The following is a 21,330-nucleotide window of genomic DNA, read 5'->3' as shown; positions in this document are numbered from 1 at the left end:
AAGGAGAGTGATGGGGTGCTGCGCCAGATGACCTGCCCTCCACAGTCACCGGACCTGAACCCAATCGAGATGGTTTAGGGGTGAGCTGGACCGCAGACAGAAGGCAAAAGGGCCAACAAATGCTAAGCATCTCTCGGGGAACTTCTTCAAGACTGTTGGAAGACCATTTCAGGTGACTACCTCTTGAAGCTCATCAAGAGAACGCCAAGAGTGTGCAAAGCAGTAATCAAAGCAAAAGGTGGCTACTTTGAAGAACCTAGAATATGACATATTTTCAGTTGTTTCACACTTTTTTGTTATGTATATAATTCCATATATAATTCCACATATGTTAATTCATAGTTTTGATGCCTTCAGTGTGAATCTACAATTTTCATAGTCATGAAAATAAAGAAAACTCTTTGAATGAGAAGGTGTGTCCAAACTCTTAGTCTGTACTGTATATACATGTCATTTTTGTGACAACATCACAACAGCACCAAAGTGAACCCCTTTTCCATCAGTTGCTGCATGGATAGAATGGCTGTAGGCTTCAACTCTAGAGAAAGAGTGAGCGAGAGACAGAGAGAAATAAATAAGAAACATTTGTTTAACATATTCAACTGGAATATATATATATATATATATATATATATATATATATATATATATATATATATATATATATATATATATATATATATATATATATATATATATATATATATATATATATATATATATATATATATATATATATATATATATGAAAAGTGAAAGTCCTTGCAGCATGTGGTGCATCTCTTCAATTCGGGCAGGGATTTCCCTTTTTGATCGTTATATGTATCTTGGAAAAGTGAGAGTGTACTTGTTAGAATATTTTGAGATCATGAAAATATCCCTAGTGCCTTTTTTAATCATCTGTCCTACAATGAGCCTAATCGAATCCATAAAATCACTTCATATTGGCCATGCAAAACATGACAGAAACTAACACATGATAGCAATGGACTGTATGTGGAGTGGACCTGCAGATTAGGCCAAATTGTAACAAACTATTAAAATTGCCAAATGCCTAATTTATCATTGCAAAACAATGCCAAAACAACATGCTAACACATACTGCAACTAGGCAGTCAGTGCAGTTTAATTATGAAAAATATATTTTATACCTAAATATGGTAAAACAACGACTATTAAGCCAGTATTCACACTAATACATTAAGCTGCAGGTAAATCTTACAAACCTTACAACAACCATGCTCTTGTCATCTGATAAGTTTAATTAATGTGCAGGCTAGATTCACTTATAATACTTCGTCATTAAAACACAATTATAATTTATGAAATCATAGCCACGAATTAACGTCGTAGTAATTAATAAAACTAGCTCACAAATTCTTAATTATTAATTCATAGGTAGCAGTTCTCACTATGTAAATTTTGCACCGTTTAAACGTTATAAAATAAAACTTAATTAAATATCGATACTCACCGTCTGGTTGCTGTCCACGTCGTCCATCTTTAATTAGTGTTGATTCAGTACAGTAGGTGGCGCTGTCACAAAAATACTAGGGTCCTAAAGCTGCGGTCACAGAATTGCGGTCCTGTAACTGTAGCCTCCGGTTGTGCAGGAATACCCTTCTCCGTTGGCTGAAAGTGCAGAGTCGTGTGGGCTGGTCGAAGTTGAACGGGCACCCGAGGTCAGGCGTCGGAGACTCGACGTTACAAAACTTAACTCAGAACACGAAACTCTCCAACGGAAAAGAAAAGAAATAAAGTTTGACGAGACTAGGTTGTGTTCCTTCTCATCGTGGCTAAGTAGCAGGCGTGCAGGCTGAAGCATGCAGAACCTCGCTCAAAGAACAATGATGATTAAACTGCATGGCTAGAAGCTAAAAGCTAAAGCTATGTAGCAAAGCTACAAGCTAAAAGCTAAGAGCAGGCATGACTGATCGCACGAGCAAGGCTGGAGCTAAAAGCCGACATGGCTAATAGCAGCAGCTAGGGACTAAAAGCAAGTCAATGGGACTTGTGCAGTACTCTCATGGGTTTTCATGTGATGTCCAGCGTTGCATTTCAATTACGAACAACAAATTTGACAATCTCTTCTCCGAACTGAAATTGTAAATAATTGCTCTAGTGGTGTTCATGTTGAAAGCTGTTGTGTGAACAAGTTGGTTGGTCATCTTGCTTGGTTCTTGTGGCACTAGAACTGATTTATGACTTCCTGAGGAATTCAGCTCGTGTTGCAAAGCACAGCTTTGGTAGACTCTTTAATTTGTCTGGTTCGACTCATTTCTGTTACAATAGGTAGCATTTTATGTCAGAACACCGATATATTCGATGAAGGAGCAGCCGGCGGGCTTGCAGGAACCACACGGATTACGCCGGGCTGAACTCCACAGTGAAAGTGGAGAAGTGGTTGTACTTGGCCTTGGAAGGATCAAAGGATGCAAATACTGAATTGGGACACAAGTATTGTGTTACCGAGACATAACGCAGAATGTCAAATGATATTCAACCTCTAGATAGGGAGGGAATAATGATCATGTGATATGAGTGAAGTATATGCAGCCAATAATCTTCATAACAGCAATCTTGAATGTGATATCACAGGAAGATTTCACAGAGGGAGCTCTGAAAACCACTAATGGCCATCAGATGACATAATTTAGTGGAAAATAAATACCATTAATGATTCTGACTTCTAAATATGATGTAATCATATAAACATAGCTTGACATTCACAAAGAGGCTTACATGTGTAGTCGAAATTTTGGGGAGAAAGACACAATTAGGCCTACCAGTTGTGTGGGGTGTAATGGAAAAGTAATAGTGTATTGATCACTCCCTGATAGTAGTAAAAAAGTAATTGAAGTAATAATTATTTTTTAAAAGAGTAGTGCATTTTAAATTATATTTTTGACTAATGAACCCAACACTGGTTGTTACATAGGGTTATGCATATTTTAATTGTCCCCTCAGTGGATCCCATTTCCACCCAAAATGCCCAATGCATAGACAAGCTAGTAACCTGTACTGCAGCTGCTAGTGTCACATTATAGACTTAACATTAACTATATCTGTGAGTTACTGAGAACAGAAAGAGCAACTCTGAGGCCTGTTTGCAGACTAGTGAAATAAAAAATTATATCAAAACTAAAGCAGTGGCCAGATCATTAACTTCAGCATAGTATTACATCATCGTTGTCTGAAATCTCTCAAGAGATAAATCAGAAGATATATTTGGATTCAATGACGCAAATGTCCAATGATCTTTGTAACAAGAAAACAAGGACAAGCAATTACAGCTGAGTAATATTCAAAGCAGCTCACAGGTGTTTAGACCTTCATAGTCATTGTGTGCTCTCGCTCTAAAACTTCATGTATACAGGTTTGTGATTGAAATATTATGCAGAAACTTTATAAAAAAGGTATACTTGCAGCATTTGAGAATAGTTGATAGAAAAGTAAGATGACAATTTTGTGAATTCCCTAAATTTTGTTTGTCTTGATGGTAATTTCTATTTTCAAATCATCAAGCACAAAGCTGCCATGAGTTTTTTAAATGCAAGTTTTGCCCAGAATATGTCTATTGTTCGTCCAGAATATTTTTTCATCACTGGACTTGAAGGTATACCATACAGGAGTTATTACTATATATTTTTGTGTGTCACATATTTTATTGCTGTAATTGGGAACTCTGCAGTCCTCCTCATTATTGCTCTGGAACGAAGTTTGCACAGTCCAAAATACATTAGTGTGTTTAACTTGGCCTTGGCTGACCTTGGTGAAACTAATGCTTGGATTCCTAACACAATGAAGATTTTTTTTTCTGACTCACAGTACATGTCCTACAATGCTTGCTTGGCTAACATGTTTTTTGTGAACCTCTTTGTTACTCTGCAAAGTGCCACTCTTGTTGTTCTGGCATTTGATCGCTACATTGCAATTTGTTTGCCATTAAGGTATCATGCCATAGTGAATAATACTTTCATGTCTTTAGTGTTTGTAATAATATGGGCATTTAACACTTCTCTGGTGGCCCTGGCAGCGTCTTTGATGACACAACTTTCATTCTGTAAATCTAATGTGGTAGAGAGTTATTATTGTGATTATGGAGCAGTGTTGGGGATGGCATGCAATGACAACAGCATTAATATGTTCTTAACAAACCTCATCGTATTTTTGTTCCTTGTATCACCATTGTTCATTATAGTCCTGTCATATATGGGCATTGTTTTTGCCTTAAGTAAAATTACAACTTGGGAAGCACGTTTAAAAGCACTAAAGACATGCGTATCTCACCTTTTGCTGGTCGTCTCTTTCTTTCTTCCTGTCATATGCATTTTTATTGCTTCATTAGTTACTTCTCTCACCCCCAATGCCAGAGTCATCAGTGGATCTCTTTCATTGTCTCTTCCACCAATGTTAAATCCCATTATTTATGTTTTAAACACAGCTGAAATCAGAGTCTTAATTCAAAAACTGCTTAAAAACAGAATTTTGCCAATTAGAAAGAACTTTTCAAAACGATGGTAATGATTGTTTGTGTTCTTCCATAATTTGGAATTAAATTACCTATTTGAAAAATGAATATATTTTTTCATAAATGTTTTTAGATTCATTATGTGGAAATTAAATGTGTAGAAATAGTTAAATTCACTCTGCTACACCCGAACATGTGGGCGTTTGAGACGTGATGTGTGTTGGGGAAAAGCAGCAATATGCAGTTTGTACTGTGTTCTTAATTACGGACCCCAAGACAAAACAACAAAATGGACTGTAAGTTGCACAAGCTATTTAATTTTTTTTTTTTTTTTCTGAGCGGTATGTATTACACTGAAATATTTCTTGTAACCCTAAGGTTTCATCCACCCAAATGCTGTTAAATGTCATTTTTGTTCATATCATGTTTAAATCATTCATATAATGCAAACCAAGGATCCATTTCCACGAGTATGTCTGAGATCTGCTCATAAGGTTCTTTTTATTGTCTCTCTGTTGCTATGTCTCAACTTTTTGTTATTTCTGTATTTACTGTACAATAAAGAATAAAAGCTAAACATGGATTAAGATATCAATTTATTGATGCAGGCTTAAGGTAATCTTGTTTATTGATAAAGAATACATAATTTAAATACGTATACACATATAAAATCTTAATTTCTTAATTTTTGTTATCATCTCATTTATTTAGGGGGTACCTCTCTAAAATTAGCACTGCAAAATATCAGGCCCCCTTTAAGCCTCTGGGCCCTATGCACTTTTGCCCTGGTCTCTGGTCTGGAAAAGTCAAAGGAAACTGTAGCGTTACTCTATTCAGGCATAGCAAAACTTGCACGCACATACAGTATAGCTGCATGGATGGAGAGTGAACTAACTCCAGGGAAATGCTAAAAGTAACCTAATATAAGTGTGATGTATTACTACACACATCATAAACCTGTCCTTTTAGGCAAGTACCTGATATGGCTGTCATAAAATGTTTATTGAATTTAAATATTAAGGAAGAGGATTAGGGTTGAGCAATAATAAAAAATTAATATACTGAAAATAAACTCATTAAAAACTCTTTCTGTTTCTAGAACAAAATATAACATTTTGCAAAAACATTCTAAATAAATTGTTGAGAATAAAGTCATTATGTTTCCAGAATAAAAAAATGTTGAAAATGTATAAACTAAAATGTTGAGAATAAACACACTTGTGTCATGCTCAATTTATCTCATTGGAAAATGGTAGTTAGAATCAGCAGTGGCTTAGGTCAGAGAGTAATAAATTAAATTTATGCATTTAGCAGACACTTTTATCCAAAGCAACTTACAGTGCATTCAGGCTATCAATTTTTACATATCATGTGTTCCCGGGGAATCAAACCCCCAACCTTGCACTTGCTTGCTTGCTAGCGCAGTGCTCTACCAGTTAAGCTACAGGAAAACATGTGATCAATGAGGGTTCGAGTCCACTTTTGGCTCTTCTTACCTTTCTCATTGCATATTACATCATAAAACTAGAAATGCATTGCCTAAAAAAGTGTTTAATAATAATGTTTTAAATATGTAGGTTTAGAGGAAGGTAGGCTGTTTTCAAAGTCATGGATTTCTAGATGTGTTTTTGTTCCCACGTGTTCTATGATCTAGTTTCCTGTCTGTACGTGATTATGTGCTTTTCTTCTATACCTTCGATGCCTTTATTGAGTGGGTGCTGGTGTGCTGTGAATTGCCGCTGACAGTGGATATCACGGATGACAACACCAGCCCAACTTCTAAACCACAGCCCAGCCAAACTCCACCCCAATGTGTGGAGCTACAGCCAGAACCCACCACAGACGGACAGCCAGCAACTACTGTGACTGACGAGCCATCGCTGAAAGGAGTGACAGAGCTGTGGATCACGAGATGTATGATCAGGTGCATGAGCCGACAACGAAGTCTGCTGCTGAAAGTATCACAGTAGAGCCTGAATGCGTGGAGGGAAGCACTGTCGTATCAATGAGGGTGAGCTGAGGCTGGACTTGGAAAAGGACTAAGTAGAATTTTATTCTGTCTTCCGTCATCATCTGCCTGTCCTGTTATGGCCATAAAAAACAATTATTGAACTTCCTGTCTGTCCTGAACTGTCAGCCTGTCTTGAATTACCAGTTTGTCCTTTTATGACAATGGAGGTCCATCGACCCAGCGACACCACCATGACTCCTAGCTCCCTTATCTCCAACATGGCCCATCAGTCTACCAGCTCCACTGGGCTCCCTCATCTCTCCTGCTCCACAGCGGCCTTCCGGATCCCCGTCTCCACCTTGGTCACCAGAGCCATCTGCTCCTACTTGGCTCGACGGCTCTCTGTCTCCACCTCGGGCTCCACCACTACCTGCTCAGCTGCCGCCGGTTGCCCCTCTGGGGTTGTCAGTCCTTCCTCCACCATTGCTCCTACCTCCGTCGGCTCCACCATGGGACACCTTCATGGCTGCAGCCTGGGTCCCGCCTGGCTCCTCTTGCTCTAAGTCCCTCATGTCTCCATCTTGGCTCCTCCCTCCATGGTCTCCACTCTGAACTCCGTTCTTCATCCTCCTCTTAGGGATCCATCTTCTGCTTCCACCTATATTGTCAGCCTGCCTTTCTACCATCCCATTACGATCCCTTGTCACCCCTCTCCTTTGTCCTCCTCCTAAGACCCCCTCCATACCACCCTTTTTTTTCTGTTTTGCGAGGTTGTGGCATCCGGGAGGGGGGCAATGTTACAGGCATGGACTTGCAGTTGTGTTTTTGTTCCCACGTGATCTCTGTCCTAGTTTTCCTTTTGTATCTGATTATGTCATTTGGTGCAGGCGTGACTTGTAATTACCATCATTTACTCCGCTACTTATGGCTGATTTATACTTCTGCGTCGGACCTATGCCATAGCTACAGCATAGCCTGAAGTGCACCGCTCCAAACACTGGGCTGTGTGACTTCCCCCAACTGTGCAAAATTATTACATGATTGAACAATTTGTGGTATGTGACGAGTGGGGCGGGTCCGAGAGACGTGGGAACGAGGAGTGAGGCCAGGTGTAGTGATTGGAGATGAGCAACACCTACGACCTATCACCGGTCTCGAGTCCCATGTAGGAGATGGAAGGATATAAAACTGGAGCGATGACCGTGAAGGACGAGAGAGGACCAGGCCTGGGCCTTATTTTATGTTTGGCTTTTTATTTGCGCGCATCAGTCATCCGTGAGGGGCTGATGCGCTGTTTTGTTTGTTTTGTGATTATTAAAGTTTCATTTTTGATTGTGCGCCAGTTCCCGCCTCCTTCTTCCGGATGAATATGGAGTTTATATTATTACAGTGGTGCCGAAAACTGGGAGACAGAGGGACGCGCTGCTGAAGATCCCTCGCCGCTGTGGTGAATCCGCGGTGCCATCGAGCTGGCGAGGAGTGTGCCGCCATGGACGCTCGAGGCGGTGGGCTGGAGCGAGTTGCCGGGGACGGGCGAGCTCGCTGCCAGCCGCCCACGATAAGGAGGGGCGGCTGCCGTCCGTGAGGGAGCGGAGGAGTCGGCGCCGTTCACCAGGGGGCTGGAGCCTGCTGCCTCCGTGAAGGAATCAGGAGGAGCAGGGAACGGGGGATTCCTGCCGACTGCCCAAAACCAGATGAGCCGTCGCCATCCACCGGGTGGCGGAAGAGTGTCGTGCCGTCCGCGAGGGCCGTCCAGTGCCACCGCCAGGCACCGCGGAGGAGATCACCCAGCTGGTGGAGGGCCGAGCAGCAGTGCGTCTGGGAACCTGAATTTTTTTTTTTTCTCTCTCCCCTCTCTCGTCTCTGTTGCTCCTCCTTCCATCTCCTTTTCTCTCGCCTCGTCTGTCCTACCCCCAGGTTCCCGCAGGTCCCCGTGAGCGGTCCCCCCCGGAGTAGAGCGCAGTCTCGAGGGTACCCCCCGGCCTGCGAGGGGCGATGGGGGTATGTGACGAGTGGGGCGGGGCCGAGAGACGTGGGAACGAGGAGTGAGGCCAGGTGTAGTGATTGGAGATGAGCTACACCTACGACTCACCACCGGTCTCAAGTCCCACGTAGGAGATGGAAGGATATAAAACTGGAGCGACGACCATGTAGGACGAGAGAGGACCAGGCCTGCGCCTTATTTTATGTTTGGCTTTTTATTTGCACACATCAGTCGTCCATGAGGGGCTGTTTTGTTTGTTTTGTGATTATTAAAGTTTCATTTTTGATTGTGCGCCGGTTCCCGCCTCCTTCTTCCGGATGAATATGGAGTTCATATTATTACATGGTATAATTGGCCTAGAGACTTCCAAATAATTCCAGGGGAGATTTGAACAAATCATTTTCAGGGAGATTATTCAAATAAATGTTAGAACTGTGAACCACTGTCATGAGGCCTACTGTCAGTGTTGTATACTGGAATTATGTATCTGTTTTCTTTACACCAATCACTCGAAAAGTACAGATTGTCTTGAAGTAAATGTACAGGTTTACTTGACCACATATTCTACATAAAGTATACACAAGGTTAATTAGTTTCTTTCATTATCCTGTTTTCAAACGATAACTTCTTACCTCTAAGCGTGATCTACAGATTACACAAACACATGCAACTCAAGATAAAAAATAAATAAAAATAAAATAAAAAAGCTAACCAGTTTTAATACACAGAATACCAGGTGTCTACCTATTGTCGTTTATATTTTATTGTTTTAACAAAACATTATTTCAATTTGTATACATTTTTAATCAAGCATTTGTATAATTGAAATCAAACGTGTTGCCAAGCTCATAAACAAAAACAAACAATATATACAGTATATACTTTTTAGTTATACAGAAATTGTCCATAAATGTTATACTTCACACTTAATATTTTGTTAATTGCATTTAATTGATTATATTTTGAATAAAACGTCTGCAAAGATTTGTAAAAGCCACCTTTGTCATTAAAATAACATTCAATCTCAGTGTATTAAAAGCAGTAGAAAATATGTTAGTTCATCTCTTTGGTCACTAGTTAGTAGCCTATAAGAAACGCAAGAAGTATATGGTCTGAGTGTCACCGACCAACCACAAAATTCCCCGCCTTATTAAGAGGGAAAAAATGTGCCTTAAATATCTTCGACTTTGACATATTTTTGGAGAGCGTAAAAAGACATACAGTGTATTGTAAGTAAATCATTTTACTGGTATAGAGATCAAATCAGATGCTTTTCCAGTTCACTCGAAAAGTTGATTAGATTATAATGTGATACTTCTTCCTTATTGTGTAAAACAAAGAAGTTAAAATCCTGTTATGATTCTGTGATCCAAATGTTGTAATATTAATGTAATATTGTAAAGTGTTGTACACTGTTCTAATTTTCTAATCTTTTTCATTTAGCCATCCGATCATCATGTCATCAGGAAACAACAGCTTTGTTAAGGACTTTTTTATCGTTGGTTTTCCTGGGCTTCAGCCAGGATACTATGGTGCAGTGGCTGCTCTGCTGCTTTTTGCCTATGTGTGTATCTTAGTGGGGAACGGAATATTTATAGCACTTTTTACTCTAGAAAAACGCCTTCATAAACCTATGTATTATATCATCTTAAACCTGGTTGTAAGTGACTTATTATTCAGCACCACTACCTTACCAAAGATTATTTCTAGATACTGGTTCCAAGATGGTAGTATTTCATTCACTGGTTGCTTCATTCAGATGTATTTTGTGCACTATTTTGGTTCAGTCAGTTCTGTTATCCTGGCAATAATGGCCTTTGACAGGTATGTAGCCATATGTAATCCCCTAAGATATCCTAATATAGTCACAAAGTTGAACATTTTCTGTCTTTGTCTGGCTGCATGGGTGCTAACAAACACATGCCCTTTAATGATGGCAATAAGGGCTTACCCTCTGCCTTACTGTTCAGGAAACACAATTATACACTGTTACTGTGATCACATTTCTATCACATCACTTGCATGCACTAACAGGGCACTGTACGGAGTTCCAGCCTTTGCAATTGCTATGGTTGTGTTACTCGGTCCCCTGGCCTTCATAATTTTCTCTTACTGTGCCATCATTGTGGCAGTTTTGCATATATCGAGCACTCAAGGAAGGCTGAAGTCTTTCTCCACCTGCAGTCCTCAGCTCATCATAATTGCTCTATATTTTCTACCCAGGTGTTTTATTTATTTGTCTAGCAACATTGGTATCAACTTCAGCACTGATTTGCGATTAGTCATTATTATGATGTATAGTCTGTTTCCACCCATGATCAACCCCCTCATTTACTGTTTGAGGACAAAAGACGTGAAGGAAACCTTACTCAAAAAGATAAAAGTTTCAATGAATCCCCTATTTATTCCAACAAAGGTGAATGTATCCACTGTATGTGTGTAAATTCATATAGCAGTCATACATTAGAAGAAACAACAAAAACAAAATAGTATTAGATGTAAACATACTAAATTAGTATAGTAACTGTGAGAAGACATACGATTTAATCAGTTTTAGCCACAAAAGTTTATTTTTGTAATTTTTAAACAATTACAAACTTGCTATATTTCACCTAAACTATATTTGAAAAAACAAAGAAAGAAAAAGACTATTAAATATGATTAAAACAATATTGTATATGAAACATCTGTTCCCAGCGGAAACAACCTTTATACGACAAGTCAATAGCTGTACTAAACTGATGTGTATTTTGTGTTAAATGTGATGTTAAGAACTACATGGTAATTTTTTGTCACTGTAATTTATGCCATTGTCTTTACAATTTACAAGTCAGATATAAACAAACTGAGACTGTTACTGTGATCATGTCTCCATCACAACACTGGCATGCACTGACAGATCACTATATAGTATTCCAGGCTTAATTCTTACTGCTCCATCTTCATACAGATTTTAGGTACCCAAGGAAGGATGAAGAATTTCTCCACTTACAGTAAGGGCTTTCTAGGCCAACATAAACACACCTGAAGCAGCTAATCAAGGTCATCAGGATCAGTAGAAACCTTTGTGTGCTAGATGTAAACTGTTCAACCAAGTCACTCTCCAGGAGCCACTTTACACACCATTAGGGTCCCCAAAGATGTAAATATCCATAATACAGAGAAAATTATAACCATACTCGTATTGGTCACAATAGAATGATTCCTTAATGGCAATCAAATTGCAATGAAGTGATCTTATGCAAGTTCAACAAGAGTGACACTTTTGAATAGAACTGAAACAAAAGACATGTTTTCCAAAGAAGCACTGTAGGAGATGTAACACGATTCAAACAGAAAATTCTTCATATTGGGAATCAGTGCATTATATTGTATGTAATATTTACAATAGTATATTCCCACAAATACAAACAGACACAAACACGTAGCTAAGTGATTTTTGTTTGACACAAATAAAGCAAAGTCAGAATCACAACCCTTTTATTTATCGATGGATATTCATTTCAATTCTGGTGCTTAAACTTTAATGTGTTTGTTCTGATTATCCCTTCCTTATTATTTGATTTGATTTCGACAGCCAGCATAAAAAAAATATTGGAAATATTGGAAAATAATAAAAAGAGTAAAGTAAGTGTATCCAAATGTTTGACTGATATAAACAGTTTAACTATGTATTTGTAGGCCTTAGTGGTAAATAACGGATGGAAATTTAAAGGAATTGTGTGTACTACTTTGCCTCCGTCACCCTTTTTAAGATATGTTTGGGATGTACAACAGATAAGCAGGTTATCTGTGTTACTTAGAGGCCTTTTGACACCCAAGTTTGTGGTGGGGCTTTTTGAAATTCTATTCTGTCTATTCTGAAAATTAAAAAATTTAAATATTACAAAAAAAAATAGTGAACTCTTATAGCCACAATAGGAGTGCAGAAATGACACAGTCATTCAATAGATGGTTCTTGATGACTGACAGTGACAGTACAGCAGTGTTTAATAAAACGATCACACAGATTTGTTCTTATATCCAGTCTCTCTCTACAGTTGATTCCTCCAAAATATTATTAATACACCATAATACCTTGCTACACCACAAGACAAGGCACAATAAGAGTCTTAATTCTTAACTATTCCATATGGATTGTAATAATAGTATCTTGAGATATCTAAGATAATGAATTGTTTTTAATTCATTCACCCATGAAATGTAAGCTATTCAACATCTGGAGAAAAAAAAACACATTTATGTAGTGCATATCTACAGCAGCTAATCTAAATAAGGAATAAGAAGATTACTGTATGTGTATTCTGATTATAACTTTTATTATTGGAGATAAATAAATCATTAATGACTTATATAATTTCTACTACTGTAAAAAAGTTTTCTGTATTTGTTGTAAAACTTTTAGCAAGAGTTGCATCATTTTTTATCGAAAGATTAAGAGTTTATGTGTCAGAATGACTCTGTCAAATTTAAGTTGTTAAGCACTCATAATAGATGAATAGCTATGTGTTGAATCAGAGAAGACCATGTACAAACAGCTCTGACAGTAAATATACATCTCTATAGTCATTTTTATTTGTTTTTGGTCAAACACGGTGGACCTATGTAGACGAAGCATGTTAGGCCTGTTCTGGCAGCTGTTAAAAAACATTCATAATAGAGTAATTATTCATTCGTATTTGATTTTGAAATCACTGTTTATGTTTCTGATCTTCACAATTACAATAATGACTTAATTTCAGTCCGGACTGCAAAGTCAATGTGTAGTTATCGAAATTTCAAATAGAATAATAGGCTACATACCTGAATACTGTATTGTTTTTCGAAGCCTGTTAATTCAAATTCAATACACTGTGGCAATCTATAGTGTCTTAATGATACAAAACAATACAATACAAAACAATTCATATGGCTAAAATCCCCATTAGGTTGCAAAAGGAATTTACTACAAATACCTGGTGTTCAACATTTTGAAACAGTAACAGTTTTATGAAACAATATTAATCTCATAAACTGTCATTTAGCTTATTGGCATTTTGAAAAGGCATGCACGATTAATTTGCCTTGCAGGAACCAGGATCAAGCGCCAACAGTGAAAGGGCATTTCTAATTATTGTTGTTAATATGGCCTGTTTGTGTGTATGTGTGTGTTTAACTGATTTGTCATGTTCCTGTTCTACTGCAGGAATATAATAGAACAAAGCGTCCATATGGGCCTGATATACGCATGGTTTTTGCACTTGAACACTTCTTACATGACACAAGTAGGCATGACGATAGAGATAGAGAATGTGTAGAACATTTGGCTACACTGAGGCCTACCACGTGTTGTAAGAAGTTTTATAGAGCTTTATGTATAAATCTTGATTTTCGGTACTTTTAAAATAAACATTTTATTGTTGGTTCACTACTTATGTAAGAGATGACCCAATTTAATTAATTTAAATAAGTGATAAGCAGTTTAAGCAATACACATACTTATTTCTGCACCAATAAAATACAATACTTCATGCTTTACCACCACATTAAGTATAATATCTAATTACAATTACACTTAAGTTTTCCTGAACATAATGAAGGGCACTGATCTTTCACTCATGTCTACTGTTGACAGGATATGACCACTAAATGCCACTGTAGCCAATCAGAATCAGTTATTCCAGACAGCTGTGTAACAGTCTGATTATAATTTATCAGCATGTTGTATGGTTTTAGTAGCACTTTATAATAATTGATATCTTGAGAAATGTAATTAAAAAATGCATTATTTTAGAATTAAATTTATGGTGCAAATTTTGCGACAACAATACCGATTTATCTGTTTAGCATGAGTGAATGAAAATCAAACACATGTCAGTTACTTTTCTATTAATGACTAATAATTTAGTTTTGATTAATGTAGAAAATTTTGGGTGAGCGTTTTCAAACTTCTGAGCAAGAGTGCTCCAGGGTAACTTCTTTGTTTGTCACACCTCACCTGATAATGAGCCACTTAGAGACACAGAGACATGTAGAAACAAAATAATGTTTGATAAACAAAATGTCACTCAGCGATCATGAAAGAGGACTTCCTCTTCAGGGACCAAGAACAAGCAAATTAGGACTCTGGGGAAAATACGCTTTTTATGGCAACTGTTTCTATGTTATTTACTGTTCATCAGCAACAAAATAATTGCTTTTATGATGTTTCATTGTTTCATTGAATGTCACCTAGAAGTTAAACAGTAAAGGTCCAGAGAGACACCATATACAGTACATCTCAATAATTATCAACAAAGAGGAGAGGAAAACAAAAACTGATACAAAGACTGAGGCCTGTAATGCTGTTAAAGCAAGATGTCACTAAAGGCCTGCTTTGACAGATGATCCATGACCCATGACCACCTGATGCAACCATGCAAGAAAATCCTTCTCTGCTTAGTCACCTAAGCAGAAATTAATTATAATAGGCTATTAAATCATATGCCCTAAAGAGATGCTAAATTATGAACATATAAATCAATTTGTGGTATAATTGGCCTAGAGACTTCCAAATAATCTCAGTGGAGAGATTATTTAGATAAGTGTTAACAAATAATCCCAGTGGAGAGATTATTTTTTATAAGTGTATCACTGTCATGTGGCCTGCTGTCTGTGAAGTATATGGAATTACGCATTTACCAATTTTCTTCCGATCCTCCTAATAACACAGATTGTCTTTACTTTATCACATATTCTATATAAAATGCGTACACATCTTTTTCCTTCATCAAGTTTTCAAGTTTTATCTTCTCACTCTTTATAATTAAATAATTAAATATAAGACTAATGTACTGTTCTACAAACACATGCAGCAAAGCCAGAAAAAAATCTAAGTATAAGTGACAGAGTCAGGGTGTGTAGGATCGCCTCAGTCTGCTGGGCAAAGTTCTCAGCTGCGTAGCCAAAGAGTAAGGAACCCTTAACTGGACTGCTATTTTCCTCCTGGTTGGCAGGTGGCGCCTTGCACAAGACTCCTGCTGAACACTCTTTATGCCTGATGCATCACACCTGTATCTTTCCCTATTTAAGTGTGTTTTTGCCATGCCTTATTGTTCAGTATTGCGCCTATGTTACCTGTTGAAAGCTAAGGCTGTTAAAGTTTAAGTCTTTGGACCCTTGTGTCTATTTTTCTTGGAAGCCCGGCTTCTCTTTTTTTGTTTTACTTTTTATTAGTAAAGATTGTCTTTTGTTGAAGATCCACAACTCTTTGCCGTTTGGGCCACCCCGAGAAACCAATCTTCATTGGTAAGGGAGCTCAGGACACTGTGGACATCCTAGGAATGCATTTCCATAATTTCTGGATCTGATTCAGGCAATGCTACCATCCCAGAGGGCAGCAGAGCAGCCAAATCTTGCTCTTCAGAAAGATCCAGCTCACTGTTTGATACAGCAATCAACATACAATCTTCGTGAGGAGAACCGAAAATACTGCTAGTACGCTCCTTGTAGAGGGCCCAGCGCATTCCTCTGGCAGCTCAACTGGTTGTGGAGTGCAAGTGGAGCGATGGTCCCCCGAGGGTTGGTTGCCATTGTTAAAAGTAGATAATTATAGTAATAATGATGATAATGAATAATTATCACTAGCAAAAGTAGTGTTACTGGTAGAATATAGAGTTGTAGAACTATGATGTCACGTTGTAGGCAAAAACCCAAAAGCGAGTTAGAATTTTATCACTTCCTGTTCCATTGTCCCAGAATCAATGGGTTTTTTGAATGGAAGTTTGGTTAAATCCCCTAAAATAAGGTCAGTGGTTCACATAAGCTCAAGATACTTTCACGTTTTATTCTACAACATAAAACACACCAGTTACACCCCACTCGTGACTTTTTAACATTTCACACACTGTGGATAACGAAAGCTTTCCAATATGCACGCCACTGAGTGAGTGACGTCTATACTTCCCGGTCAGAGAGCACCTGTCCATCAAAAGCTCACTATCCAATCGGATTAGATCACTGTTAAGCCCACCCCCACGAGAGGTTTGTTCAAAACACCAAACGAAAAACTGCGGAGCATAATTGAAATCTGTGGCAATGCATTCAGAATCCACGATTAGCGAAAACGGACCTTTTAAAAACATTAACAAAGAATGACGCATATTTTAAGAACCTGTTAAATTTGTGCGACTGAATTCATTTTTTTCAATGCATATTTTTGATAGTTTCTGAAAAAGTTATGTTCAGTTTTATAAAGTTATGTTCATTTTTACTAAACCAAATGTAATTCCATATGTTAGTACTAGCATGACTGAGTAAACGCATCTAAGGTCCTGTGCCAAATGGCACCCTAAACCCTTGCAGTCTTCCTCTGAGTCTGCACTTTCGTGATGTAATGCTGCTTTGACTGTCGGGTAGAAGTCTGCTGCGGAGCTTGCCCCAGTGCGGGCTCAGCAGAAGTGTGGCTCGAGGACGTATAATGGCCGTAAAGGAGGCGCTCGCTCGCTCACTCTTTGAATGCTAAAATGAGGAATGGGACACCCTACAGTCTCATGAAATTCACAGACATGCGGAGGCGGGTGCCATTGTTATCTTGTTGAGTCCACAAGACTGAAAGTGCACATGAAATGTTCCATCCTTTGCTGTTATTATATTTTCTTACCGGGGAAGTTGTGGCCTTGTGGTTAGAGAGTTTGACACCTAACCCTAGGGTTGTGGGTTCGAGTCTTGGGCCAGCAATACCACGACTTAGGTGCTGAACCCTCAACTGCTCCCTGGGCGCCGCAGCATAAATGGCTGCCCACTGCTCTGTGTGTGTGTGTGTGTGTGTGCGTGTGTGTGTGCGTGTGTGTGTGCGTGTGTGTGTGTGTGTGTGTGTGTGTGTGCGTGTGTGTGTGTGTGCGTGTGTGTGTGTGTGCGTGTGTGTGTGTGTGTGTGTGTGTGCGTGTGTGTGTGTGTGCGCGTGCGTGCGCACTTTGGATGGGTTAAATGCAGAGCACGAATTCTGAGCATGGGTCACCATACTTGGCTGTATGTCATGTCACTTTAACTTTCACTGATCCATCATTGTGGCAGTTATGTGAATTTCAAATACTTAAGGAAGGATTAAGACTTTCTCCACCTGCAGTCCTCAGCTCATCATAATTGCATGCTATTTTCTACCCAGGGGCCTGTACCATGAAGCTGGATTAGGTGGCTAGCCAGCTATGTTTCAGCTTAGTTTCCGCCAACCCTGGGTTTTAGGTACTATCCGTTGCCATGGTATCTTATGCTGCACGGCTAACCTGCTCCTGTGCAGGTTATGTTCTGGGTTAGAGATCTCAAACTGAAGTTGGACCAATCAGATGTGAGAGGAGTGACACATGTCTGACACAAAGACACCCCCCCCCCCCCCCCCAGTTTATCTTGCTCTAAATTAAAGGTCACTAATGCAAAAAAATAAAAATAAAATAGAAGTCTGGCTTTAATGATAATTACTCATTTTATGATTTATATAATTATTGTGATTCATATTATCATTATTATTATTATTTATCTTTTACACACAAGCAATTTTAGTTTAACAGTTATTTAAAATCATTTATTTTAAATAAATATTAATGTATACAGACCAAAAAGCTGTAGTATCAAAAATAAAAAAAATAAAAAAATCTCTATATTTTTTAAATGTATAAACTAATTTAACAAGTTTCACTTGTCACTGCACTGAAAAAGCAAGATTATTTATTTTATTAGTCCTCATTTATTTTTTTATATGATTTTTAAATTTGTCATGTTGTTCAATCTCTTAACCTGTAACGGTGGTTACACTAACTATTGGAAATTATTTAAATTAATCTCAAAACTAATCTTCACTAATTCAGGCGCCAGGCAGACTTAAATCCACCATTTACACACACATAGATATCAATGTAATGAAACGCACACAAAAGAAAAATTAAATTTCATCAAATTTCATCAAAACTAATCCTGTAACTCTGAATTTGTTCAGCTACCATCATGGTACAGGCCACAGGTGTCTTGTTTATTTGTTTGGCAACATTGTGGTAAAGTACAGTACAGATTTTGATTCCCCATTGTTATGATGTTTAACATTAAAGCAGTTTAATTTAAAACCGTTTTAATATTTTGCACAGCATCAATAAACAGGTTGCAATTTATGAAGTGCTTTGGGAGGTTCTGACCCATAGATATGTTTACATAGATGCCTTATTAGATACTGTTTCATACTGGAACAGTCAGGAAGTTGATTGTGAGAAGTGTTGTGACATTGGAAATAATAATAACTTAAATGTACTTATTAAAACTTTGACTATAGTCAAAAGTAAAATAAACTGTAACTTAGGCCTGATGTTCAAATTACAGTTTAACCTGTGGTAGGCCTACTGAAAATGGTACTGAATATTGATATATTTCAATGCATTATATTAAGGTTACAAAATCAAGAGACAATAGTAATGGCAAGGACTCAAGCATATTAGTGTCAAAAAAACCAAACTGTTCATAAGATAATCATGAATAAATGAGACAGCAGAAACTCCAAACAACACGTCAATTTGTGGGAGGTCCCTCTAGTCTTATTTGTCTTCATAAACGGTGACTATGTATACCATTGTTAGATGGACATACAAAGAGAGAAAAAAATTGTTTGTGGATTAATGCAAATAGTGATTGTGAATCTTCTCCATCAAACTTAAAATAATGCAAGTTTAATAGATTATGCTTATTGCAGAATAATTTCCATGGAGGTAATGTATGTGAATGTGATTATCAATATAATCTGTGAAGAATTTTATAACAGCAATTGTGCCAGAAATGAAAAGTTTTATGTTGTTTATTTTGCATTGACAGTCAAATGCTTGTGTAACTGTCATTTTAATTGTCATAATTTTTATATTTCAGTGAACTTGCATCAGGTAAATCCAAAGTCATTCTAGAGTCATGTCTCCCACAAATGTCACTGTCTTTACTAAATTCTACCTGCTGGGATTTCCAGGACTGCATCCACACTATTATGGAGCCGTGGGAACCCTTTTGTTCTTTGTCTACTTGACACTAGCAGGAGGAAATCTCTTTATCATTTCATTTATTGTTTATGAGAGAAGCCTTCAGAAACCCACCTATTTAATCTTCTGTAATCTTGCAGTGTCTGATCTTGCTTTTGGAACTGTCACGCTGCCTAAAGCCATTGCAAAATACTTTTTCAATAGCAGTGAGATACCATTTTATAGCTGCTTTGTGCAGATGTTTTTTGTTCACTGCTTAGGGTCTATTAACTCTTTCCTAATGCTATTAATGGCCATTGATCGGTTTGTTGCAGTGTGTAACCCACTGAGATACTGTGTCCTTATTACAAATAAGACTATTTTATTGGCATGTGCATTGATTTGGATCATCTGTATTCCATGGCTGACAGTCATTGTTTATCATGCCTTCGATGAGCCCTACTGTGATTCTAATGTAATAACCCAAAATTACTGTGACCAGAATTCGATAATTAAACTGTCCTGTGGAGATGTAAGGCACAAAAAGTTTTTTTCATTTTCATGTGCCATGTTTGTTCTTTTGGGCCCTTTGATTTTTATTATATTTTCTTTTATTGTTATCATCACGTCTGTTTTCAAAATCACAGATGTTCAGGCCCGTTACAAAACGTTCTCAACTTGCACTCCTCAACTACTTATCATTTGTCTTTACTATGTGCCCAGATGTGTTGTTTATGTGCATGATGTGACAATAGCAATATCACCTGGCATTCGTGTTATTTTAATCATGTGGTACAGTCTTCTCCCACCTGTTGTCAATCCAATGATTTACTGCTTCAGAACCAAAGACATCAAAGATGCATTGAAGAGAAAAATTAGAGATAGGAAAGTGAACATGCAGATATGATGCACTAAAATATTGAAATTGCTTTAATATAATAGAGTCCATTGTTTACACTTTGCCCTGTTTATATATTTATATAAATTGTAATTCTCTTTTTTCTTAAACATAATGAGAATCATATATTGACATTTATGAAATAGTGAATATTTTCCCTGGTGTACAATTTTAGTAAGTATATTTTATTGCCCACTTTTTATTTTATTTATTTAAATATTGCATATAAGTTGTAGATAGAACACCGAGAACTCACTCAGTTGTATTATAGTTTAGTTATGATCTTCATTTAATTCAAAGGTATCTTTCATTCATGAAATTTTCTAACACATTTTCTCATCTACTCAGCATTTAATTAGTCAAGTCATTATCCAGTGTTATATTGTACAATAATAGTAAAAGAAAGCTGATGGTAAATTTGGAAGTTGGACTGAAATGTAAAATAATAGCTAATGCAATTTCTGTTTCTGCTTTGGATATGTCTAAAATTAAAGTGTACTGCTTTTGTAAATATATTCTTCTATCATGGGACATTTATATATACATGCAACACATTAAGTGTATGTTTAGTGTAGGCACAGGTTTTTATTAAAACAGTAAAACTCTGATGTTAAACATTACTGACACAGCCCTACATATAGGACTAACAAACGAGAAACACCTGCGACTGATCTGATCACTCGTCAGTGCAGCTGGTGCTGATAGGCAATTATATCAGCGCAGAACACACAGAATGACATTACCCCACCCCCTAGGAGCGTCACCTGATGCTCTTAGAGGGTCCTACCTGGCAATTGTAAGCATCGATCAGGGAATGATCCTATATGTCCCAGACAGGAACCCAACTCCTCTCCTCCAGACCATAACCCCCCCAGTCCACCAAGTACTTTTTGGAAGTCGTGACCTAGTGGTTAGAGAGTGTGTCTCCTAACTCTAACATTGTGGGTTCGAGTCTCGGGCCTGCAATACCACAACTGAGGTGCCCTTGAGCAAGGCACCAAACCCCCAACTGCTCCCCGGGCAGCGCAGCATAAATGGCTGCCCCCTGCTCCAGGTGTGTGTTCATGGTGTGTGTGTGCACTT

At 37.9% G+C, this 21,330-nt stretch overlaps 3 protein-coding genes across 3 annotated transcripts; all 3 read left to right on the top strand.

Annotated features, from left to right (window-relative positions):
• Positions 1 to 3,510: 3,510 nt before the first annotated feature.
• On the top strand, positions 3,511 to 6,441 carry LOC127973039 (olfactory receptor 52E4-like). Its single transcript, XM_052577072.1, has 2 exons — positions 3,511 to 4,520; positions 6,126 to 6,441. Exons 1-2 carry the CDS (start codon positions 3,538 to 3,540, stop codon positions 6,439 to 6,441), a joined length of 1,299 nt encoding a protein of 432 aa, XP_052433032.1. The 5' UTR covers positions 3,511 to 3,537.
• Positions 6,442 to 9,862: 3,421 nt separating this feature from the next.
• Positions 9,863 to 10,849, top strand: LOC127973160 (olfactory receptor 2AT4-like). The gene has a single exon (XM_052577282.1). The coding sequence runs from the start codon at positions 9,863 to 9,865 to the stop codon at positions 10,847 to 10,849; it is 987 nt and encodes a 328-aa protein (XP_052433242.1).
• Positions 10,850 to 19,288: 8,439 nt separating this feature from the next.
• LOC127973072 (olfactory receptor 52K1-like) lies at positions 19,289 to 20,821 on the top strand. The gene has a single exon (XM_052577103.1). The coding sequence runs from the start codon at positions 19,306 to 19,308 to the stop codon at positions 20,254 to 20,256; it is 951 nt and encodes a 316-aa protein (XP_052433063.1). The 5' UTR covers positions 19,289 to 19,305; the 3' UTR covers positions 20,257 to 20,821.
• Positions 20,822 to 21,330: the final 509 nt, after the last annotated feature.

This window comes from Carassius gibelio, chromosome B15 (assembly GCF_023724105.1).
Source record: "Carassius gibelio isolate Cgi1373 ecotype wild population from Czech Republic chromosome B15, carGib1.2-hapl.c, whole genome shotgun sequence".
Lineage (NCBI taxonomy): Eukaryota > Metazoa > Chordata > Actinopteri > Cypriniformes > Cyprinidae > Carassius > Carassius gibelio.
Note: the sequence above shows the minus strand (reverse complement) of the source record. Positions and strands in the feature narration are given on the sequence as shown.

Coding starts and splice junctions, on each gene's coding strand:
- LOC127973039 (XM_052577072.1), top strand. CDS start 3,538: ATGAGTTTTTTAAATGCAAGTTTTGCCCAGAATATGTCTATTGTTCGT. Junction 4,521..6,125: donor AAGAACTTTTCAAAACGATG/GTAATGATTGTT, acceptor TCTATGATCTAG/TTTCCTGTCTGTACGTGATT.
- LOC127973160 (XM_052577282.1), top strand. CDS start 9,863: ATGTCATCAGGAAACAACAGCTTTGTTAAGGACTTTTTTATCGTTGGT.
- LOC127973072 (XM_052577103.1), top strand. CDS start 19,306: ATGTCTCCCACAAATGTCACTGTCTTTACTAAATTCTACCTGCTGGGA.